This window comes from Pseudorca crassidens, chromosome 10 (assembly GCF_039906515.1).
Source record: "Pseudorca crassidens isolate mPseCra1 chromosome 10, mPseCra1.hap1, whole genome shotgun sequence".
NCBI lineage: Eukaryota > Metazoa > Chordata > Mammalia > Artiodactyla > Delphinidae > Pseudorca > Pseudorca crassidens.
This window is the reverse complement of record NC_090305.1, coordinates 61,051,168-61,076,589: the sequence shown is the minus strand read 5'-3', so window position 1 is coordinate 61,076,589 and position 25,422 is coordinate 61,051,168. Positions and strand designations below refer to the sequence as shown.

Here is a 25,422-nt window from a genome sequence, read left to right as displayed (position 1 = left end):
TGAAAGTTTCTTAAAACGCACTCATCGTTTACTCAAAATAGATCTTTGTTATTACATGAAAACAGTAAGAAGCTTGTATAACACGGGCAGCAAGCATTCAAAATGAACGCATGAAGGAAATGGTTTTCTCTGGCTATATCAGCCTCAATCTTTAATGCTCTTAGTAAAAAAGTCCACTAAACAAAATGGAATCCTGGGGGCCACATTACATGAATCATTCATTAAATAACACTTCTGGAACAACCCAGAATCATGTAAGTATAAGGGTTAAAGAAGGTCATATGTACCAAGCACAGGGCAGAGGAATAGACTGGATTTGATAATTTTACCCTAAATGAAAGGCGCTTGTGGGCAACAGCTCTGCCATCGGTACACATGGGCAGATGTTTCCATATCCGGCCATTCCCAGATTTTACTGACAAGTCTTTTTCCACAGGTTCTCTGCCAATGACGTTTCCCCAGCAACAGAAGTTTGACATCACTGCTCCCAGAAGGGAGAATCAGCTCTCCTCGTTTGGGTCAGACAGGCCATGAGGTTTGGTCCAACCAACAGAACCAACCTCCCTGGATCCTGGAGGACCCAATGCCACTGGAACCAAAGGCTCCGTGCCTGGAAGGCAGGAGGCAGGTCCAGGGGGAGGAAGAGAGGCTGCTACCTGTCTGGAATGAAAGCAGGAGGTCTTTTTTTGTAAAGGCCAGAAGACACAGCTGTGCTGAGCTGCACTGCCTGAAGCCTGCAGAACCTCCGCATGCTGGGTGAACCAACTCAAAGCCTTTCTCCTCCTGCACATGAACAATGGATTCACCCAGCGTCCCCTCCACTACTGCTTCTACCCTCCTGACAGCTCGCCAGGGGAGCCGGCCGACGTTACCACCGTTTTCCAGAGAATACCCGGCCAGCGGGCTGTGACTCGACCACTGCAGGGCCAGACCAAGTGCGAGAGCCACGCCGACCTCCAGGCCTCGGGCCAGCTGACAGGGCGCTCCTTCCCACCTCAGCTCTCCGGGGCACATCTACTCTCTCTTCTTCCACCATTATTAACGCTCACAGTGCACAGATAGGGTTTCCCTGTGCCTGGGCAGGATTCTATGTAGAATCACTTGGAATGTGAGCGACGTCGGGGCAGGGGTCTGTGCGCTCATCTGGTCACCGTAAACCCTCCCTCCCCGCCGGTCCTCACCTGCACTGCACTGTTTTCTGAGGGCCACCTGTCCTTCATGTTATGAGCAGCCAACTCCTTCAAGGAACAACAGACGGCAGCCCTGGATGAAGGTGTGGCGTGCAGCCCCCATGTGCCAAGGGCAGCTGCTGTCTTCCAGCAGCCAGCCAGCCCCCAGCTCCGCTTCTCGTCTAGCCCTGCTTCCTGAGCCCCAAACAGCCAGCCTTGCTGTGTGCCTGCGGGTGCACAGGGAAGAGGGCTGGGCTTTGGGGCCATCCGTGCCCTCTCTGAAGCTCCTGAACCCGCCCTATCCGTTACGATGAAAGGTGGCGTCCCCGTCCCTCCAGAGATTCCAGTTTCAGCCTCGGTCCCCAGGACTGGAATGTGGGGGGCAGAAGTGGAAAGAGGCAGGGGAGACCTGAACAGGGGCACCTAGGAGAAGAACAGGGAGCTCAAGGGGGGGTTGGTAGCAATGATGCTAAACGTTCTAATTTCAGCTCTCCTTCCAATACCCTTTTTTCCTACCCCTTGAAGAGCTTTAAAACATTGGGCCTTGATTCACAGATAAAAGGGGTGTCAGCTGGAGAAGCAAAACCAGGAGCCTATGGTCACCTTCCTCCCGCTGAGGGCAGTGAGGCCTCTAGTACCGAGAGGAAATCCCACCCAAATATACCCCTGACTGTCCCCCCGCAGGACAGGAAACCCAGGCATGGTCCTCATCACAGTCAGGCTAGCCTGGGGAAAGAAAAGCAGTGTCTACGTGGTTCCCACACTAGCACACTTGCGGAATGGGAACCCTTGGACTTGGCCCCTGCCAGAGAGCATTGAGCCACATCCCCGCCCAGATACAGCACATGGGACACCTCACACACTGATGCTCAAGATCTTGCCACGTCTGACACCCGAAGGCACTTTTAAGGTTTTTCCAACATTATTTCATCTATCCCAGGATCCAGCCCTGTGAGATCGGTTAACGTCTGAGAAAATCAAGGTGCTAGAACAGCTAAAACAAAGGTGTGTGGCGGAGTGAGGGTAACGTGGGGGTCAACTTTCTAGCATCAAGGATGACACAGGGCTACAAAACTCCAGGCCTGAACCAAGTCAACCCCTGAGCCTGGGATCCCCCCTGGCTAAAACCTCCAGAACGCCTTTCCTATCATTAGCTTCAACCACCAGTGAACTGAGACTGCTCTTAGCTGGATTTCAGTTAAAGAATGTTTATGTGGTCATTATTTTGCAGCGTTTGTCGACTGCATCTTTTCCCTTTTGTTTGCAAAAGTAAATCTCAAACCCCATATAGATGTTAACGGATTCAGACCACATTCAACCAGGTGTGAATAACCTCTCCACTAGGGCAGGAGGCATTCACCAGGAGGGTCTCCTCTGCAAGGAATGTTCTTCACTACTTGCTGAATGTGGATCACAGGCTCAGACCCCAGACCATCTGGGGTACAGGGCTACATGGCAACACCAATAGCACACGGGCTCAAAAAGAAAACAATACATTGGGTAAGTTGTTCTAATCAACGTTTAAAGCTTTGTGTGTGTGCTTCTAATATAAAAAGATTTGTCTCCCCTCCTTAGCTTCCCATCCTATTTCACCATCTGTTCAAAATTATGTCCCGGAAAGCCTGAAAATTCACCTGCTGGCTATCCAGAAAATTTTGCAGATGCAAAATCAGTGGAGACAACTCTGAAGTTTGCATCTGAGGATGTTGCCAGCATAACTTTCATATCCAGATACTTTGTTTGATTAAGAATAGGAAATTCTATTATAAGAAAATAAAATTACCATGGCAACATTTTCCCAACACAGTTCGTAGTCACATGGACTTTTAAGTGACACTAAGGTAGCTCAATAACAATTCACTACCAGTAATGACCAAGTACGACTGAATTCCCTAAAATGACATCCTTGCTTTCCCCATCTGCTCAATAACTCTTGCAACAGTTTTTGACTATTAAAAACCACCAAAATAGGATTTTTTAATTTATCAAGATCACATAATTCAACCCAAAGTATTCTATGCAATTGTGGTGGAGCTATTCAGATTCCGGACTTCTATGAAGAACAATCTAAAGGGCAAACTTCCAAAACGGCCTCCTGAATGGTACTGGGCAACCCAGTCTGAAATTTCTAGAGACCTCAGGGATCATATTCAGATCTAAATTTTGGAAAACTATAATCAGTCAATATTTTGACAATGAGAGAAAGAAAAGTAACTTTTCAGAGCACTGGGTTAATTATAAAGCTTTATAAGCTATAAAGCTCTAAAAAAGTTAACACACACTTAACTCTTGTTCATAAAAAAATGAGGCCCTTAATCTAATTAAGATGATTGGGAAAGGTGCGGAGGAGTAATTGATTTGGGAGATCTTCTGAGAACAAGTACACAGGGTCAAGTATCAAATGACATGATTCAAGTGACAGGTGTTCGGCTGCCACCTAAAAGGCTGATGACAGCAGCCTCTCCCACCTGGGACTGCAAAGTGCCACCGTATGAATATGTGCCTCGCCTACTCTAGTTTGTGGCCAACTGCAAGGAATCCTGATATTCTCATTTCTGCTCATGCTTATAAGTTAATGATCCGGTAGCACTGGTTACTCAATTTTAAAAATATTCAGATATACCCTGCAAATAAATACAAAACATTTCTGTATCCCTACAATCCCACTACCATAAAAGGTTATACATAAATTTAATGAATTCAGCTTTCTTAACCACTTTCTCAGCTTAAGTTTGTCCTTACTCTAAGGGAAGCCATGTTCAACTTACATCTTATATTTAAATATTCTAGAGGTATCATATCAGACCTAAGTTATCAAAAAATGTAAACAAAATTTATCCATCTTATAGTTATAAACCACTTTTTAAAGTTTTTAATTCACCCTCTACTGGCCCTCAAAAAAAAACCTAACCAAGTCACATTTAGACTGAAAAGCTGATACAGATTTTTAAGTGGTTCCTCAGAGACAACTGCCAATTACTTTAAACTACTGTTATTGAATCTAGTGGTTTATTGCATCACTCAATTTAAAAGACCAAAATGAGTCCATTTTGGTCTTCCAATAATGCTCTTTCTGAATAAGCCCCCAGATTCTGCCGTCCGAAGTAATCGTGCTGAACTGGAGATGCTGCAGTAACCCTTGGCACAAACCTGGGACTGGATGTCAAGCAATCTTATGCTTTCAACTGCACCTATGAAAAATCTCAGCTCCCGGGATCAATCCGCTTTGGTTGAAAGGAACTTCAAGGGTGGAAACTTAAGGTGAAGTCGAGAAGCAAACAGGGGAACACCGATGACCCTCACAAGAAAATCAAAGGATCCGTTCATCCCGTGATGTCATCCTCACACTCCACAGTCAGACTGCTTCTCCTGAAGCTGCCTCGTCAGTATCTGATATGAAGACAGGAAAGCCACTCCTATGTGGAAGAGGATTTGCCAGAGGTTCCTCAGCCCATGCAGGTACATGTTGCCCAGGCAAATAAAGAGCAGCATCAGCACCACCTTCATGGTCCTGGCTGGACTGTAGAACAGGTACAAGTAACACTGAAATGACACCAGAAGAGGAAGTCCCATCAGAGATAATGAAATGGCCAAGGTCAGACGCAAGATTCACTTATCGTACCTGCCACGCAGTGTCACTTCATACACATTAGCTTATTAAACTGAATTCATTACAATGGAGCTTGGACTCACTGGATCAGCTGCTGTTAATCACTGGATGAAAGTGGGGATTTGGAAGAGGTAAGAAAAGTGAAAAAGACATCACAGGAGGAACTAGAACATAGCACTTTTGAAAGAATTCAAGAAAGACAGACAGAAATGCCCAGGCTGTGCTGCAGAGAAAGAAGAGATGCAAGTCAGGGGTAGACAGCCAGGCCAGAACACCCTAACAAGATCGACAGGCCTCCAAATGAATTTTCCTTCAGGGGGGTCATAACAGGTGAGAAAGCTGCTGAGAGAAGCTGTGCTTTTACTATTTTAGCGTTTCCTGAGTTACAACTGCATAGGGGACCACTGTTCCCTAGACAGCCTCCTTGTTATGTCTTCAAAAGCATCTCTGAGGACTTCCCTGGCGGTCCAGTGGTTAAGACTCCATGCTTCCACTGCAGGGTGCACGGGTTTGATCCCTGGTCGGGGAACTAAGATCCCACAGCCCAAGTGGCACAGCCTAAAAAAAAAAAAAGAGAGGAAAAAAAAAAAAAAAAAAGCATATCCGACTCAGGGAAAGGTCTTATAGCAGGGAGAGTGACTGATACTTCCTGTAGGGCTATCACACAGAAAGAGGCCATTCTTGTTCTGCAAAAGGTGGAAATCATGTTTTGGTTCAATGTTGGGTTTTTTGTTTTTTTAAAAAGACACATTCTCAAAACACAGAACAATCTGACAAAAGCTCAGGCGGGGAGGGAGAGAGCTCCCCATCGAAAGAGCTATCCAAGTAAGACTGCAGTTGAGGGGATGAAGGTGGAACTGTAAGATACCTGCAGCCCTGAAATGCAGGCTCCAGGAAACTTCTCCTGGCAACACCCAAGGTCTTAGAGACTTGTTTCCTAAAAAAATGAGTGCATTTTCAATCTTGGGATGAAAATTTCTTTTTGCACAATCAGGTAATTCTTAAAAACAGGCCATCTAGGATGTATGCAGGAGAGAGAGGAAGTGCCCTGAGAACAGAACTTTTCATTTTTTAAAAAAAAAGAAGAAGAAGAAGAAGCTTAAACATGCAGAAAAGGTACTAAAACCCTAGTCCGTGTGGAGGATGAGGAAAGAGAGTCAGGTTTTTACTAGAATTAACTCTGCCTATAGGGGATTCAAAAGCTCCTTTTCACCCGACTCCTTAAGTACACAGCTTATTTGAAAATAACTAATAATCAAAGGGCTCTAGTTAGTGTTATAATTTTTGTTTCATTTCCTAAGGACAGATTTGACTCAGATGGTATTACTATTAAAAACAACAAATTTTTTAACCTAGTCCTGTGTTTGAAGAGAAACACATATACGGGGGCTTCCCTGGTGGCGCAGTGGTTGAGAATCTGCCTGCCGATGCAAGGGACACGGGTTCGAGCCCTGGTCTGGGAAGATCCCACATGCCGCGGAGCAACTAGGCCTGTGAGCCACAACTACTGAGCCTGCACGTCTGGAGCCTGTGCTCCGCAACAAGAGAGGCCACGATAGTGAGAGGCCCACGCACCGTGATAAAGAGTGGCCCCTGCTTGCCGCAACTGGAGAAAGCCCTCGCACAGAAACGAAGACCCAACACAGCCAAAAATAAATAAATAAATGAATAATAACTAAAAATGAATATCTGCTTACAAAAAAGAAAAAAAAGAAACACAGATACATAGGTGTCACTTCTGCAGAAGGACATTTCTGTACTTGGACGCCCCAACAATAAGCACGAGGCAGGACCCTGCCTCATACTGGTCAGGCCCAACCCAATCCCCACTGCAGTCTCACCCCTTGCTTCTTGGGAGCCCAGTTCAAATTCCTGGTTTCTGTCCTGCACTGTCAAAGGCCCTGAGGCCTAGGGCAAGTGGCTTTCCCTTTCTGAGCCCAAAGGTCTTTTCTCTGTAAAATGAGATTGGGCAGGATGGGTGGAGGGTCCTTCCACTAAGGGCTGGTACTATATCCATCATTTGAACCAAGGCCTTGGTGGAACAAAAGCAGGATCTAGAAACTTGCTGATGGTTCCAACAGAACAAAATAAGGCCATGGGTTTAACCCACTCACTAAAACATCAACGTTTCACCCACCTGGAAAATGCAGGCTACAAAAGGAATAAGAAAAGCCAGAATATTTCCAATTTCTTCATGTGCAACCTAAGATAAATAAGAGGAACACAAGGAAAGGAATATTTAGAGGACACGAAACATTATGACGTGAAGTGCTTTACTCCGCATTGGGTCTGGTATGGTTGACAGTACAAAATCCCCGGCTGGGTGAGAAATAAGCCCCCGTTCACGCATCGCACCGGGGGGTGACATGAAATCCTTCTGAATGGCCTGGACACACCAAGCGCCCTCCAGTCCCCATGCATGTGTGCTGAGCCCTCAACCTGGAATGCCCCCACCCCCAGCCCTGCCACCTCTCAAAATCCAACTCATCTGTAAGTGCTAAGCTTTCCCCAACTCCTCCCACCCCCCGGTACTGCCACCTCCTTAGCGATGTTGTTGCACTCTGCTATGTGCCCCAACTCAGGGACTATGTCTTGACCAACGAACACCTGTTCTAGTGCATACAGACACTCGGTAAGCATCTGCTTATGAGTCGTCATAAGCAATAGGAGTGGGAACCACACCACACATTGGCCAAAGACGGGGTGTGGAAACAGCCAGCCACCACTCACAGCCCAGGCCTGCTGCTGTTCCCCAAACACTTCGGTCCCCATAAGCCACCTGAGATTCAGTCTAAGCTGCGCTTCAGACTTTAGCCACCACGTGCCTCGGTGCGAGCGTTACGGCTCTGTTTTTAATAGTAACATCTATCTGTTCATGTTCATAGTGGTTCCATACTTTTTCTTAAAGTGTTGGAAATACTTCCAAATTTAAAAATAATATTTAAAAAGCACTGAAGTAGAAACGTGCTTTGAGATGAGCAGGCTGGCGAATCAACTTCGCGGTGACACAGTTCTTTTGACAAAGACACCAGGAAGCTGGTATCTGAATGATATCAATCAGACTAAGAGGCCACTCTCCCCAGGGGAAAAGAGGGCCTGAACGTTAAAGTCTGAGCATCAAACTTCTGCCCTGGATGAACAATCCAGCCCCCGCAGTGACTCCTGGAGTCCCCAGGGCCATGGGGTGGCCTGATGTCCTTGAAGCAAGTTTTCCAATTCTCACCAGTATCCCAGCAGGGCCCTTTGGCGTCTTAGGAAAACAGATACAAAAGAGCAAGTTTCATATTTGTTCAACTTACGACAAAGAATGAAACGAGAAGTAAAAATTTTACTTCAAATTTTAAAATGTAGTACATAATAGCCTTATAAATAATATGTATCCCCATCCGTTTCTTCCATCATGTGTCTTTTGATTTAAAATGTATATAAAAGGTTACCTGTAAAGAATGTTCTGCGAGGTGAATTCCACGAATGAGGTTCAGAGCAGCGCACATGATGTTGAGAATAAGAGAGAGGATGCCCAGGGCTGTCACAGGTTCCATTCGGAAATTAGGAGCTTCACAATGAAAAACGAGAAGTGTCTAGTGAAAATAATTTCCGTATGAAGGAAAAATAAAGACATTAACTAGACTTCTGCTAATGAAAAGGTTTATTATGTTAAACACACAACTGCAAACATATTAATTTAAAAAGCAGCTGTAGTTAGAGGGGGAAAAGGCAAGAAATGAAGGACAGAATGGATCTGGGAATCCAAGGTGAATTTCTTCCAGAAAGAGGCCACTTCTCTGAGCAAGCACAGATTTTTCAAGTGCTTCATTTCCTTTCTATTTAAAACAGTGGTTCCCAACCAGAGACGATATGGCCCCTCAATCAGTGTCTAGAGACATTTTGGGTTGTCCCCACTGGGGACAGGTTGCTACTGGCATCTGTCATGTGTGGAGGCCATGAATGTTTCTACACATCCTACAATGCACAAGACAGCCCTCACAACAAAGAACTTCCAGTACAAAATGTCAATAGGGCTAAGGTTGAGAAATCCTGATTTAAAGCAGTTTATGGCTTTAGCTGTAAATTGGTTGTCAAATCCTGAAGCATTTCTATTACACAGCTCAACCCTCAGCTTGTAAAATGTTCCATTCTTTTTCTCACAAGGACAACATTCAGTGTCATGGGTGCTTCTGGAGCAATTCACAGCAAATGCAATTTTTTTAATTCCAAAATTATTGGGAAGAGGAGGGAAACATTGATTATTTCAGCTACAAGCTGTTTCTGGAACTCTAATTAGGACAAATGATCATTCTCTCTTTAAAGGTAACTGCTGAAACGGATTCTGGTTCACCCAATTAAATAGTGTCCCACCCATTCCCTTGCTATGCTCCTTTTAAATCATCCTTTCTTGTCCTTACATTTCCCACATACGCATACACACACACAGATATCTAGCCACAACCCAACTGACGCCTACTGTTAGTGTGTTAGAGTTTCCACTGAGCAATTCAAAGTTTCTGTTAGAACAGAGCATGCTACCTGTAAAGGTTCTAGCCTTGGAACAATAGGGGGAGTCAAACCAGAGTAAAACATCCTAGAAAGACAGGCAAGTTGACACTTTCTGGATTTTCTCCTCTTGTCTAAGTGTTTATAAGACAAAACATACATCACAAAGTTACCCTGTCTACAGACACGGCAAAGGAGAAGCTTGGGGTCTGATTACCCAGTCTTCCTTCCACAAAAGTTAAGTTCAATCCCAATATAAATTACAACAACTTATCGAATGGCATAAGAGCCAATCCAGGAATTTACTGGTTGAAACAGATCAAATCGAAACACAAAGTTAAGCCAAAACTGTGAACATTTTTAATACACCACTTTCAAAATTCAAGCAATGAATTTAGTATAAAACTGTTAAAACAAAGTAATTAGACTGTTATAATGTAGATGGTTCTGTCTTCCAGGGAAGGATTCAGCTTTTATACCGTTACAGAATTCTTAGAATGTAAATATCCACTTTAATTAAAGATTGGTTTAATTGTGTGTAACTGTAAACAAGGAATGCAAAAAAGCATGCTTTGCTATGTGCTAGGCATTGAGTGGCTACTGGTGTTAATGCCAGACTAAGTCTCGGACGCCAGGGCACTGTGAGCACGTTCATTAACACCTCATTCCTCAGATAAGGACTCGGAAATCCAAAGGGATAGAGGGATGTTCCCGGGTCCCCCAGAGAAGCAGAGAGTGAGAGGTCTAGAAGCCCTGGCTCTGGCCCCTGCCCACTCTCAACCCCACAGCCCTCCACTCCCTCCATCAAGGAGCGGGGGTTTCTCAGTGGAGATTCCCAATGTTTCACTAAATGATGAGATAAGGACTCACTGTCAAAGGAAAAAAGGAGAGGGGGAGAGAGAGAGAGAGAGAGAGAGAGAGAGAGAATGTACAAATCTGTACAGTTCAATACGTGACTTCCAGCAAAAGAGAGTGAAAATCTCCTTTACACCATTTAAATGTGCAGATTTCACCCTGGTTAAGAAAACAACCTGCCAAGTCACTCTTCTCCTGAATTTCGTCAAAAGAGTTGCCTCTCTTCAGATCGACTCACTGGTCACAACAGTTGAGTTTTTTATAACAGCCACCTGGAACAAGATCAGCCCATGTTTCTCCCCAGGTATTTTATACACTGCCCCCCACCCAAACACCTTCCTACTTCCTACTAAAACAGTCATTGTGCATTTGAAATACACAATCTCACCTCACCTTTATCAACGTCAGGGAGCAGCAGGCCACTTACCAGGCTCCAAGTGCATCTGTGGGTGACCGTTCATCACCCCGTTAGCCACATCTGTGTCCTCCAGAGTGAGAACCACTGGAGGCTGGAACTTGAGTTCCTCCTGAATTTTTTCTAAGCTGCTCTCCATCTGGGTGGAACTTACATAGTTAAAATGCCACTTCACTTTCTGAATGACGCTGTCTGCGAAAAGAGAGCGACCCAAGCTGAGTGTCTTCATTACAATGGATGTTATAAGACAATACGTACACAATGAAGTTTACACTTCTAAGCAAGCTAGTAAGTCAGCCAGACTCTGAAGAGTGTCAACTACACTCTTCTACATGAAGGTCAAATGATTAGTACGTATCAGGACTGGTCTCATCAATCTCTTCAAAGCAGGATAATTAAAACGTGACAGTCTGTCCATCGGAACCTCAGTGGCAAGGGAGTCAGGGGACAGAGGCTTGAGTCTTAGCTCAGCCGCGACTCCTCGTACAATCCTGGGCCATTCATAGAATATTTCTAAGATAGAAAAACTGGGACAGTCATTTTTGACCTGATTATCCCAAGAAAAGGCGTGTGAAAAAAAATTACAAATCATTGTGAGTATGTTGTGCAAACTAGGATTATATATCTGAAAGGTACTGGTTTTAATTCCTTTATTTACATTAGTGTTAACCATTACCAAGTTTTAATAAGTATTTGAAGTGAAGTTTCATACATATTGGCAAAGCAAAATCATGTATAATTCTAAAAAATCATGTATAATTCTAATATCCACATACTTTTACTTATATTCTACTCGCACTCAGTAATGAATAAACGTGATGCAGGGAAGGGTCTCCTGTGAGACCAAGCCCACCGCTTTGGAAGGAAGGCGCATGCAGAGATGAGGGGAGAGAAGAACACAGGTCTACCAGCTGCCCATCAAATAAGAGCCAAGGGATGCTGCAGCTGTGGTCCGACTGGGGACAGCACGCCCTTCAGAAGAAGAAGTGGGGCTGAGAGCGGCAGCTGGACCAATCCTCACAGGGAGACTCAGGCAGAACTCATGGTCTATGTCACAGGGCTACCAGACTGGGGCCCGAGTATCAGGGAGCTCCCCAGCACCAAAAGGGGGTGCTGGCCCCATCACTGATGGGCCAGCCAGAGACCACATGAGGGGATGTGAGCAGTAGCTGCCAGAAGCATAAGTGGCAACCCTTCCAGGTGCCAGCCCTGCACCTGACCCTGAGTACCAAATGCTGCCAGCCCCTCGTTCAAGAGCATCACAGGGACCATGGCGATTTACACTGAGACCAGAGAATGTCCCCCAACTCCCACCTCTACTCCTCCTCTCCAGGATCTCAAAATGACTTGAATCACGGCTGACAGACACTGATAGCATACGCTATAATTACCCTGCTGTGTTCCAAAGCCCTGAGCCTCCACATGGCCTCTCTGGCAGGGCCTAGAAAAGGAGTATCCTCTTGCAGAGCTGTGCTCCTCAAACCTCCGCATGAAGGACCAGTTTTTTCTTATTTCCAAATGGTTGCAGACAGATACTTTGATAAAATACAACTGAAAATATCGCAGGAGTGCCAAATTACTGTAAGAATTTCTAAACTCTTATTCTCACTCTCTGTACGTCCCTCATGCTGGAAGAACGGGTACCACCCTTGAGCAGCGCTGCTCTAGAGCAGGGGTTGGCAGTGTTCTCAGAGTGCCAGAGAGTCAATGTTTTAGGCTTATGGGCCCTAGATGGTCCATCACAACAGCTCACCTCTGCTAGGGAAGGGCAAAAGCAGCCACAGACAACCGGTTAGTAATAGAATAAGCATGGCTATGTTCCACTTTATTTACAAAAAACAGACCCTTGGCCCACAGTTTGCCGACACCTGCTCCAGAATAAGATACAGGTTTCGCCATTCTTCCACCCTGCCCCAGGCTCTGGAGAGATGAAAAGCCAGAGGGTTCAACCTCCAAGCTTGCAGGCCCCTTCCACTGCTGTGAAATCTCATGGTATAAGGCTGCTCTCCAGTGACACGTTACAGCACCTCCAGTGGTTTTCCCTGACGGTCAAAGCCAAATCCAAACTGGAAATTCTACACATACAATGCCGCGAGAGAGAACAATCAATACGAACGAGGGTTACGAACCAAATTCGAGAAAGGCGTATGGCCTGGAGGCTAGGCCAATGCAAGTGGTGTCATAGGAAGCTGTGAATTCCCACCACAGGGTCTCCAGGAAGCAGAAGGCCATGGCTGCTGGACAATGGCAGGAGCAGATAGCCATGCAGGCTACATCCCTCGAAGAAGAAAAGCTGGAACAAAAGAGCGTCATCTGCGTTACCAGGGAACAGACCCATGTACTCGCATCCCGCACCCAGACGCCACGTTGCCTCAACTCTGGATCTGCTGGGCCTTGAATAGTCCTGGAGCTGTCTGTTGCATCTCTTCAGCTAGACCTGCCGGGGACCGTGACTTTCTTATACTTCATCTAAAATGTATAGTGGCATTTGCCACTGACAATGTGTGATCCCTCTAACTTATTTATTATTAACTAAGCTATGGGACCGCTCACCTGTAAGGAACAAAAGCCTTAGTTTCCTCTGCGAAAATAATGGTGAATATTTAAGTCAAAATACAAATGAGTAGAACATTTTACATTCTACTTTTCAAAAAATGACTGAAGTACCCAGAACTTCATTTGAAGTGATAGGTTTTTTGTTTGTTTGTTTGTTTGAACAGAGAAAAGGTTTCCTATTTGAGGTACAGCACAAAGTTCGCATAGACTGTTAGATAATCACAGCATAATGAGGAAGGGACCACCGAGGAAGGTGGTTTCAGGAACCCAGAGAGAGGAGCTGTAGATGTGGGCAGATGCAGCTCAGCTTTTGCCCCTCTGCACCCAGAGCCCATACCACAGGGTGACAGCTTCATATGCCTACTATCTGGATCCCTCCTCGGGCCACGACCCTTCTCGCCTGACAGTACCACCAAGCCTGGAATTAGGCCTGGACTTTTCCTTTTGTTTTCCTAATTCTGAGACTGAGTTCCCCTGAAACGATGCCACCTTCTCAGGTCAATCAAAAATTTACTATTCAAGGGGAACAAAAAGAACTTGGTAAGTGAAGGTCTAAATTCTGGAAAACAATGGTGTAAAATCTATAACAAGCCATTTTGAGATTTCGAAACCTGCCTTGCCCCATCCCTCCGTAGAACGGCTTTTTACTCTAACCCCTAGAATAAGAAATGACATAACACATGAGGAGCAGACCTTGGTGCCTGGTTGCCTCCATTCAAATCCTGGCTCTACCATTTACTACCAGTCTAACCTTAGAGAAGCTGTTTAACCTTAGTTTCCTCCTCTGTAAAACAGGTATAATACCATTATCTACCTCATAAGCCCATACAGCACTTAGAGTAGTACCTGGCCCATGGAAAACAATCATATTAGCTCTTATTACCATGATTATTGTAACCACTTGATTCCTACTCCCACTGGAGCATTTGCCCCACTGTGTAATATTCAGTTATATATTTCTCTTGTCCCCTTATTAGACCTGGAGTTCCTTGAGAAGAGGGACCTACTTACGCTCATTTTTACTCCCCTGCTCCTGTCATATAAACATTTTTTACTTTAAAATGTTTAAAAAGTGAAAAAATTAAAAAAGCAAAAACTGAAGGCAGGAACTCTAAGTCTTTTCTCTGATTTTCTTGGCTTCCTCACTCTCGTCCTTTTCCTTTCCTGACATTTTAATCTAGTATCTCCTTTCGACTCACCTTTTTTCCACCCCTGCACCTAATGCAGAAAAAACTACCAAACTAAAGGCATGAAGACTGGGTAACCAGGGCCTGCCAATGCTCACGGCCGCTCTGCCAGCTGATTCACTTTGCCATACGGCAGAAACTAACAGAACATTGTAAAGCAACTATACTCCAATAAAAACTAATTACAAAAGAAAAAAAAGAAAGAAAGAAAGGTGGGAGTTGGGGCAACAGTGCTTGAGTCCCTTTGATTCTATTGTAAATACACACAACCTTGGACTGCTGTCTGATGTGAGACCTGCTTTTAACACACAGCGTCATCAGCATAATGTCACCTCTGCACGTGGTTAAGATGTTCTTGAGCAGTGAACATGCTTGCTTACTGGATACTGAAGTCAAGTCCTTCTGCAGAACCTCGACCTGGATACTGGGCCAGTCGCAAGGCTAAAGTCTTGAGCCGTCTCCTGCATTCCAGAAAATCTTGGCTGTGGTAAAAGTCAGTGGAGGCCGAGAGGGGCAGTCCATCCCTCACCCTAACCACACAGGCAAAAAGGATCATGGACATGGTCCACAAGAGAAGTCATGAGGACACCTGAGGAAGGAAGGTCACCTTGTTACTGAGGGCCGGGTGATGAGCCAGGGACACCACCGCCCTTGAAATGTTCACTCTGGGTTGTTTCACCCTCACCCCCACCACAAATATGAATGTGGCTTTTATTTTTATTTCCCTGCCCTCTACTGCTATGTCACTCCCAATTGTCCTCCCTCCATTAGCCTCCCTGTCTCTTCTTCACTTGTAATCCTCCTTTTCCTTCTCTCTAATGAATCTCTCCATTTGCAGAATTAAACCAACTGGGATGAGGGAACAGAGACCAGAACGGCTCAGGAGCAACAGCAGCGACAGTGGGGAGCAGGACAAAGGCAGCAAGATGGTCCCAAAGGGCCAGGAAGAGCCTGACACTGATGCAGCAGGGGTGGGGTCCAGGGACCTGGGCATTTCAGGTCATCCAGCGACGTAGGTGCTGAGCAGTTTACTTGCCATATCCTCACCTGAAGTGGAGGGCTTCTGAGCATTTAACCTAAAGCTGGCAGCAAGGAAAGCAGAAGGCAAAAATAAAACAGAGAGGATAGTATGACCTACTGAATTTCTGCACATCTGACACAGAGCCAGTGTTCAAAATGATGAGAGTTCCTACAGATGGCTAAAGGAAGTCACTTAGCAAATAAGATACTAAATTTTGAGCCATGATATGTGACCACCATTAAGCAACAAAAGGAGACAGATTCTGAGGCCTCATGGCACCTGTGGCAAATTAGAACAAGGTGCTTCTCGAGGTAGAAACAACCCTGGACCAGCTCTGCTGGCAGGTGGGTGTCAGCCCCCATCTATTAACTCTGCAGGTGCTCATACAGGGCATAAATTGCACCTCTGCATGTGGCAGCCCTGCAAGCAGGGATTAGTGAGGAGGCTAGTACAGCTTTGATGCATCTTCCTATGGACCTACACATCCTGTTTCACAGATCCTGTTGTCAGATCCTCTACCTGGACAGGATATTAACAGGTATGGGCACTGGTGGACTTTTCTCCCAAAGAACGCTAGGGATGTAATTTGGCATCTCAATTACCACGAGCTATAGGAAACAGGAGCCCCAGGATGTACACTACTCTCTTCACCTTTGTGCCTCTGTGCACTCTTCGCCTATATCTACACTCCTCTGATCTCCCCAGATTCAAATCCACACCAAGGACTGTCTCCAATACAAAATTAAAAGTAAAATACCATTTAAAATCCAAAAAATGATCTCAATAAAGCTATATTTTATAGCTTTTCCATCTGTAATGGATGAATGGATAATTATTCCCATTTTATACATGAAGAAACGGCAGTGTATAAAAATAAGAGATGGCAAAAAGAAAAATCAGTCTACCAAGCAACAGACCATACTCAGCCCATTTGTCCCATCTCCCCACACTTTCCATTGAAGGGTAAAAATGTGAAAAGTCTCAGGAGATAGAAAAGGAAGAAATAAAACTACTCCTATCTGCAGATGGCACAATTGTCTACATGGAAAATGCCAAAGAGCCTACTAAAAAAGAACTCCTAAAATGAATGAGCTCAGCAAGGTTGCAGAATATAAGACCGATATACAAAATCAATTCTTTTTCTACGTACCAGCAATAAACACATAGAAACCAAAATTAAAAATAAAATACCACTGACAATCATCCAAAAAAATGATCTCAATAAAGCTATACTTTCTTTTTTTTTTTTTTGCGGAGGCCACTACTGTGGCCTTTCCCGTTGTGGAGCACAGGCTTCCGGACGCGCAGGCCCAGCGGCCATGGCTCACCGGCCCAGCCGCTCCGCGGCATGTGGGATCCTCCCGGACCGGGGCACGAACCCGCGTCCCCTGCATCGGCAGGCGGACTCCCAACCACTGCGCCACCAGGGAAGCCCAAAGCTATACTTTCTTTAATGCAATACTTAGGTGTTAATCTAACAAAACATGTATAGGACTTGTATGCTGAAAACTACAAAACATTGCTGAAAGAAATCAAAGAAGTCCTAAATAAATAAGGAAATATATCATGTTATTAATTGGAAGACTCAACATAGTAAAGATATCAATTCTCCCCCCAAAGTGATATACAGGTTCAATATAATTCCTGTAAAAATATCAGCAAGATAGCTTGTAGATACAGATAAGATTATTCTAAAATTTATATGGAAGGGCAAACAAGCTAAAATAGCTAAAACAATTCTGAAAAAGAATAAAGTGGACTGTACCTCACTATCCTATTTCACGATTTACTGTATAGCTACAGTAATCAAGATTGTGCAGTACTGGCAGGGGGACAGACACACAGATCAATGAAACAGAATACAGAACCCAGAAACAGACCTACACAAGAACAGCCAAATGATTTCTGACAATGGTGCAAAAGCAATTAAATGGAGGAAGGATAGTCTTTTCAACAAATGGTGCTGGAGCAATGAATATATCTATAGGAAGGGAGGGAGGGAAGGAGGGAGGGAGGAAGGAAGGAAAGAAAAAAAGAGAATCTTGACCTAATCTCACACCTCTCATTATTTTGATGATAATCAAAATATATCATAAATTTAAATGTAAAAAGTAAAACTATAAAAGTGGAAGAAAACATAGGAGAAAATCTTCAGGACTTAGGGGAAGAGTTCTTATGTACGACACCAAAAGCATAACCCATAAAAGAAAAACAGTAAATTGGATTTAATCAAAATTAAAAACTTTTGCACTGCAAAAGTCCATGTGAAGAGGATGAAAAGAAAAGCCAGAGACTGGGAAAAAAATATTTTTAAACCACATACCTAATAAAGGACTCTAGATATCTAGAATTTTTAAAGAACTCTCAAAACTCAACAGTTATAAAACAAATAATTCAGTTAGAAAAGGGACAAAGTACATGAACAGACATTTCACCAGAGGATACAGAAATGGCAAATAAGAACATGAAAAGATGTTTAGCATCACTAGCTATTAAGGGAAATGCAACTTAAGATCACAATGAGATAATACTACATACTTATTGGCACAGGTAAAAATTTTTTAAGTGATAATATCAAATGCTGGCAAGCATGCACAGCATTTGATGTGCACATAATGTGTGAGAACTGGATCTCTCACACGTTACTGGTAGGACTGTAAAATGGTACAGTCACTCTGGAAAATACTTTATTTTAAAACTAAGCTTGCAATTATCATACAGTCTATCAATCATACTCTGTACTATCTCTGCAATTTCCTGTCAGTATAATTACTTTAAAGTAAAAACAGAAAAAAAAATATTACCTTAAGGTTTTTATATCACTTAAAGTATGCTCACACTTGCTTTTTACATTTAAATGTCATTTTAAAAAATCTCTACTAGTAGAACAATAATCTTTTATGCTAATTAACTGTAATTCTGATGATTTATGCATGCATGTTGAAGGGCATGTTTTATAGGGAGCAGCTCCATTCCTACATGACATTTCTAAACTGGTAGGTATTATAATCTCTGAATTCATTAAAATAAAAGCCACTTGCAGATAACCAGTATTCAGTTTAAAACAGGAAAGCAGTGGCATGAATCTGGAAAATCATGTCACAGTTACAGAAAAAATATTATCAATTACACAAGGACAAAGGCAGCCTAAGAGTGCTCACCCCGACATACAAATCTGTCTTTACTAGCTCCTTCTACAGGCCAGCAGACCCTGTAACCTGGCACTACGTCTGGCACATATTAGGAAGCCCTCAATAAAAACTTTTTTGTTGCTGTTGTTGTTATTGCGGTACGCGGGCCTCTCACCGCCGTGGCCTCTCCCGTTGCGGAGCACAGGCTCCGGACGCGCAGGCTCAGAGGCCATGGCTCACGGGCCCAGCCGCTCCGCGGCACGTGGGATCCTCCCGGACCGGGGCACGAACCCGCGCCCTCCGCATCGGCAGGCGGACTTTCAACCACTGCGCCGCCAGGGAAGCCCAATATAAAAACTTTTAAACTAATAAAACTTATAAAAAAAAAAGTTAAGTTTTAAAACTAATAAAAATTTTTCCACGATAAATCTCTACTTGCAGAGGAAAAAAGAGGTTTACATAAATGAAGTTTTAAAAAATAGAAACTGAAATAGTAATCAAATATAGCACTCTAGTTACTATTAGGTTTTATCAAAATTATATTTTAGTCTGTCTCTGCCATTTCCTAAATCCTTTTCTCAGCATCTATTTATAAACTGCTCATGTCAGAGATTATCCATATTCTACCAGCAAAAGACTGTGCTTAGCTGGAGGGCCCCCTTGTTCCAACTGGTTTCTTTTCGTCCCTGTATCCTTAACCCTCTCTCAAACCCCTGCCACATACACTTCTCCTCCCTCCAAAAGAGAGACAGAAAGAAAGGGGGAGAGACAAACAGCATTAAATGACCAGGCCTTGCAAAATAGTAATTTAAAGAAGCAAAACAAGTTTCACTCGGCACACAAATATTCAAACACAAGCGTTCACCATAAGGCATTACCCACTCCTCAAATCCAAAATACAGAAGACAGGGGCTTCCCTAGTGGTGCAGTAGTTAAGAATCCACCTGCCAATGCAGGGGACACGGGTTCGAGCCCTGGTCCGGGAAGATCCCACACGTCGCGGAGCAACTAAGCCCGTGCGCCGCAACTACTGAGCCTGCGCTCTAGAGCCTGTGAGCCACAACTACCGAGCCTGTGTGCCTAGAGCCCGTGCTCCGCAACAAGAGAAGCCCCCGCAATGAGAAGCCTGCGCACCGCAACAAAGAGTAGCCCCCTCTCGCCGCAACTAGAGAAAGCCCGCGCACGCAGCAATGAAAACCCAATGCAGCCAAAAATAAAATAAATTTTAAAAAAAATACAGAAGACAAAATAGAGTTATGTCACCCTTACTGAATTCACCTTCAGCCACAGGACTTGAGAACTGGTTACCTCATTTGTAGTTCAAGAAAGTGCCTTGGTTCCGCATTGCTTGGGGATGGGGTAGGGAGAGGGTAGAGGTCAAGTCTGTCACTTGTTAGGAGCTAAGAAGAGTGGGGGGCTGAATTTGATAGCAACTAATATTATATGCCAGGCACTGTGCTAGGAACTTTTACACTGATAATGTTATTTAATGCTCATAACCATCTATGGGGTAGGCATAATCTACACTGGACAGAAGGGAAAACTGTAGCTCCAAGGCTTAAGTGGTAGAGCCAGTATTCCATCCAAAACCTCCTTACACAAAATACTGGAAAGCCTCTGATCTTTCCACTACACTCTGCTTCTCTAAATCCAATCTTTGGGATTACAGCTACTCTATTTCCCGAAAACAATTCCTTCCCCTGGAGCACTGATACTTAGAACTAATCAGAGACCTGTTAATAAAAGCAGCCAAGGCCTAGGATTACACTAGTTACAACTTCTCCTTACTCATTGTATTACTTTGGATAAGTTGGTTTTCCTCTCTGAGCATTGGTCATCTTTGGATGCGGTGGATCTCTGAGGCTCCTTTTAAGAATAAAAAGCTTTGGGACCCCAAGATGTCCTCTGTGTTGTAAACACAAACTCTTAGAGCTATAACAACATTGTCTAAAATGTATTTTCCAGAGCAAACTGTGATGTCAATTTAATTCTGTTTAGCAATATTAATGCACTTTCAATTATTTACATTTTTATTTTACTAAAATTATCTCTATCAGAATTAATTCCCTTCTTTGTAAAATTTAATGAAGATTTACCCTATCCACCGTCTGAGCTTTATTACTTTTCTGACCGTGCCAGTTACTTTTAACCACTGGGAATATTCTTTTGTGGCTTTGATGTCTACAAACCTAATTAAGCACCGGGGTGCTTAATCCTTCTGGCTCTGGAAGTCTAGATGTAATACTGTAACAGACACAAATATACAGTACCTCTGAACATCTGATATTCAGAAAAGCTGGTCTAGTGCACCCAGTATTTGGTAAACCAAGTCTTATAATATTGGCACGCGAAGGGAAGTTTGCTATTAAAACACGCTACCTGAGTTTCGTGGATAATTAAGGAAACAATCATCCCCTCTATCATTTGGACACACCCCGTCTCCTCCCACTGGGGGCAACGCTCTACCCGCGTCGGCCGCTGAGGGTTCCTGGCAGGCGCGCACCTCGGATCGTCCTGTTGTCAGGAGAGCAGCCGGCGGCAGAAAAGGGGGGGCAGAAGACTTCGGGACGCCAGACGAAGCCCTGGAGAGCTAAGCCGGGCCTGATGGCTGGGCGGGCCCGGGGGGGAGGGACGGCCCTCCACCTCCAGGCCCGCCCTGCGCCACACCCGACGCCGCCAGCTCTTGACTAACAGACCGCAGCGCCCGCCTCCGCCCGCCAGCCCTCACCTCGCCCCGCCAGCGGCCTCCGGGAGTCGGCGCCCTCCCGCCGCGCCGCCGCGCCACCCTCAGCCTTCTCCGCAACCTTAGCCCACCCGGCGAACCTGGCCCAGGTCACCGGCGGCGCGCATGCGCGAGTCTTGAAACACCACTCCACGCCCTCATTCGCTGCTGCTGAGCAACACCCACACCCGAACCTACCAATCCTGGTGCGCCCACACTGCCTGGTCCCGGCGGAGTCTTGAATGAAGCGGTTCTTAAAGGACTGCGACCCAAATTTAGATGGGGCGTGTGTGGGGCGCGCCTCCCAACTTTCCTCACATCTGTTGGCTCTCACCCGCGGGGATTTGAGTTCCAAGCCTGTAATTCCCACGTCCGGAGGTGAGAGAAGTTTTGCAGTTTAAGCTCAGTTCCTGCCGGGTTAGCGAACGGACTGACGTGGAGGCAGGGAAGTTCCGCGTGACGCCGCGACACGCCCGGGGCGTGGGTTCAGTTGTCTGCTTGGCGGGAGGCCCGAGATAGGCAAACCAAAGAGCACAGCCACCTGCCAGCCTGGCTGAGATGCCAAAGTCCGACCCCCAGGAACACACCCCAGTCTGGGGGTGGACGTACTCACAGACAGATGACCGGCTGAAGGGAGATTGGGAAGGAGTGTTCATCCATTTATTCATTCAACAATTTTTGAGCACCTGCTGCGAACCAGACACTATGCCGGGCACTGTGGACACAGCGAGTAACTCCTGACAGTAAAAACTATGCTAGCAGAGCAGAGTGAGAGCACCCATCCCACAATACACAGCACGTGTTTAAATACAAACCGAGCTATGTGCTCTTCCGAGAGGAGCACGGGTTTTGAAAGAATTTACAGGAGCTTCTGGTCTGGACTTGGGGGTTCAAGGAGGCTTCTCTGAGAACGTGACATTAGACGAGTAGTAGCTAACTAGGCAAAGGGAAGAAGAGTGTTTCAGACAGAGAGATGTATAAAGAGCTCCGTGCGGACTGCAGCAGGGCTCCTTGAAGGATGAAAACCAACACTGGATGGGGGTGTGGGGAGGGGAGATGGATGGGGAGTTATTTAATAGGCACATAATTTCAGTTGGGAAAGATGAAAAAGTTCTGGAAATAGATGGTGGTTGCACAACAATGTAATGTACTAAATGTCACAAAACTGTACATTTACAAATGGTTAAAACGGTAAGTTTTGTGTTATGTATATTTTCCCACCAAAAAAAAAAGGAAAGAAAGAGAAGTAACTCAGAGTTTATTTTTATTTTTTTATCATTTAAATTTTATTTATTTTTTATACAGCAGGTTCTTATTAGTCATCAGTTTTATACACATCAGTGTATACATGTCAATCCCAATCGCCCAATTCATCACACCACCACCCCTCCCCTCCCCCACTGCTTTCCCCCCTTGGTGTCCATACGTTTGTTCTCTACATCTGTGTCTCTATTTCTGCCCTGCAAACCGGTTCATCTGTACCATTTTTCTAGGTTCCACATATATGCGTTAATATACGATATTTGTTTTTCTCTTTCTGACTTACTTCACTCTGTATGACAGTCTCTAGATCCATCCACATTTGTGTCTCTACAAATGAGCCAATTTCGTTCCTTTTTATGGCTGAGTAATATTCCATTGTATATATGTACCACATCTTCTTTATCCATTCGTCTGTCGATGGACATTTAGGTTGCTTCCATGACCTGGCTATTGTAAATAGTGCTGCAGTGAACATTGGGGTGCATGGGTCTTTTTGAATTATGGTTTTCTCTGGGTAGATGCCCAGTAGTGGAATTGCTGGGTCATATGGTAATTCTATTTTTAGTTTTTTAAGGAACCTCCATACTGTTCTCCATAGTGGCTGTATCAATTGACATTCCCACCAACAGCGCAAGAGTGTTCCCTTTTCTCCACACCCTCTCCAGCATTTGTTGTTTGTAGATTTTCTGATGATGCCCATTCTAACTGGTGTGAGGTGATACCTCATTGTAGTTTTGATTTGCATTTCTTTAATAATTAGTGATGTTGAGCAGCTTTTCATGTGCTTCTTGGCCATCTGTATGTCTTCTTTGGAGAAATGTCTATTTAGGTCTTCTGCCCACTTTTGGATTGGGTTGTTTGTTTTTTTAATATTGAGCTGCATGAGCTGTTTATATATTTTGGAGATTAATCCTTTGTCCGTTGATTCGTTTGCAAATATTTTCTCCCATTCTGAGGGTTGTCTTTTCGTTTTGTTTGTAGTTTCCTTTGCTTTGCAAAAGCTTTGCAGTTTCATTAGGTCCCATTTGTTTATTTTTGTTTTTATTTCTATTACTCTAGCAGGTGGATCAAAAAGGTCTTTCTGTGATTTATGTCAAAGAGTGTTCTTCCTATGTTTTCCTCTATGTTTTCCTCTAAGAGTTTTATAGTGTCCGGTCTTACATTTAGGTCTCTAATCCATTTTGAGTTTACTTCTGTGTATGGTGTCAGGAAGAAGAGACCTTCATTCTTCTACATGTAGCTGTCCAGTTTTCCCAGCACCACTTATTGAAGAGGCTGTCTTTTCTCCATTGTATATCCTTGCCTCCTTTGTCATAGATTAGTTGACCATAGGTGTGTGGGTTTATCTCTGGGCTTTCTATCCTGTTCCATTGATCTATATTTCTGTTTTTGTGCCAGTACCATATTGTCTTGATTACTGTAGCTTTGTAGTATAGTCTGAAGTCAGGGAGTCTGATTCCTCCAGCTCTGCTTTTTTCCTCAAGACTGCTTTGGCTGAAACTCAGAGTTTAGAGAGTAAAGGAGTAGAGTGAGAGCCACTAGAGAGAGAAGAAGAGGTAAGACCATATAGGCTCTTGGAGGCCATGGTAGAGTTTGGGACAGGGGAAAACTGATTGGATTTGCATTTTGTAAAAATCACTTTGGCTGCTGATGTTAAGATCAAAGTGGAGAAGGCTCATGGAAACTGTGGTAGGACCAGCTGGGATGCCAGTGCAGTTGACTGGGCAAGAGAGGATGAAGCTGGAGCTTAGGCAGGAACAGTGGTAAAAAGGAAGAGAACTGGGCAGGCTGCAGAGAAATATAGGAGCAAGATCAACAGGACTTGGTAATGAATTGGATGTGAAAGGGTGACAAAGTAGCTTCAAGGATGATGCCAGTTTCCACAAGTGATCCTTCTCAAAGTTTACATCACCAGCCCAGTCCTTGGCCCTGAGTTCCAGCCAAACAGCCAGCCACAAACTTCAACATCTCCATTAGACATCACCTCAAACTGTACACATCCACAGCTAATTTATCACTCACACTTAGCCCTCTGTTACATGGGATGAAACCTCCTCCGAGGGATGAATAAGGGAATTGTGGAGGGAGAGCGCAGCAAAGCAGATGAGCCTGCTCTGGATCAGGGCCACCACTCAGGAAAATGAAGCTCTAGAAGTCAGAAATGCCCTGATACCCTTTTTGAGGAGTAAAGTCTTCCAAGATCTGCCTCCTAAATTAAGTGGCTGCTTCTCACTCTCTGCTACAGAGAAAACCAACCTTGCTCCCATGTTTACCATGGATGGACTAGACAAAAGAGAAGACAACCAATTCAGAGTTTTAGTGGTTGCCAGCAGTAACAGGGTGGCCCAAGAGGTTGGCCCAGCTTCCTCCCTTTATCTTGCAGCAAACCACCTCCGCAGTATGGTGCATAGGCTGTGCAGGGCAGTGGTTGAGATCAAAAATTCTAAAGCCAGACTGCTTCTGTTCAGATACTGACTTTGCCCTTAGTAGCTATGAGATCTTGGGCAAGTAACTTAACCTCTGTTTTCTCATCTGTAAATTGGGGAAAATAATAGTGCTTTTTAGGGTTGTAAATCTGATTTAAAAAAAAAAAGAAGGGCCCAAAGGAAAAAGAGGCCTATAGGCGAGTTTCTCCTTCAGCAAAGGGTAAATCTGACACTGGTGTTTTCTTTGGCCCTGCAGGGTTTGGCTTGGCAGAAGGCAATGCCCAGGGTTCAGGCTCCAGACGCAGGCCTGGAGGCACCAGAGTGGTGTTGAAAGAGGTGTGGATTTGGAGCCAGATATCCATATTCCAGCCTTGATAAGGCGCTGCCGCAGACAAGCAGGGCCCAAAGCCTAAAAGGCAAGGAGCTGACGCCGGGCCCCGCCCCTGGTGGCTAGCTTGCGCAAACTCAAAAGATCCACAAACAGCACCGAAGCCCCAGGGGCAGAGTCGGAGGAGGACGCTGAGAATCGCTCTTGCGCGCCCAATCACAAATGACGTTCCGCCTGTTCCCCGC

At 44.7% G+C, this 25,422-nt stretch overlaps 1 protein-coding gene across 13 annotated transcripts; it reads right to left on the bottom strand.

Moving 5' to 3' along the window:
* Window positions 1-21,617, bottom strand: SEC22C (SEC22 homolog C, vesicle trafficking protein). Of its 13 annotated transcripts, none has more exons than XM_067753939.1 (7): window positions 21,359-21,617; window positions 14,667-14,875; window positions 12,673-12,836; window positions 10,556-10,735; window positions 8,217-8,335; window positions 6,917-6,982; window positions 1-4,712 (listed from the first exon to the last, which is right to left on the bottom strand). In XM_067753939.1, exons 2-7 carry the CDS (start codon window positions 14,846-14,848, stop codon window positions 4,512-4,514), a joined length of 912 nt encoding a protein of 303 aa, XP_067610040.1. In that variant the 5' UTR covers window positions 14,849-14,875; window positions 21,359-21,617; the 3' UTR covers window positions 1-4,511. The 13 variants fall into 13 exon arrangements, with proteins under 13 accessions (XP_067610040.1, XP_067610045.1, XP_067610044.1 ...); XM_067753944.1 differs by having other exon boundaries at window positions 21,495-21,515; XM_067753943.1 differs by lacking the exon at window positions 21,359-21,617 and adding an exon at window positions 21,262-21,282.
* Window positions 21,618-25,422: the final 3,805 nt, after the last annotated feature.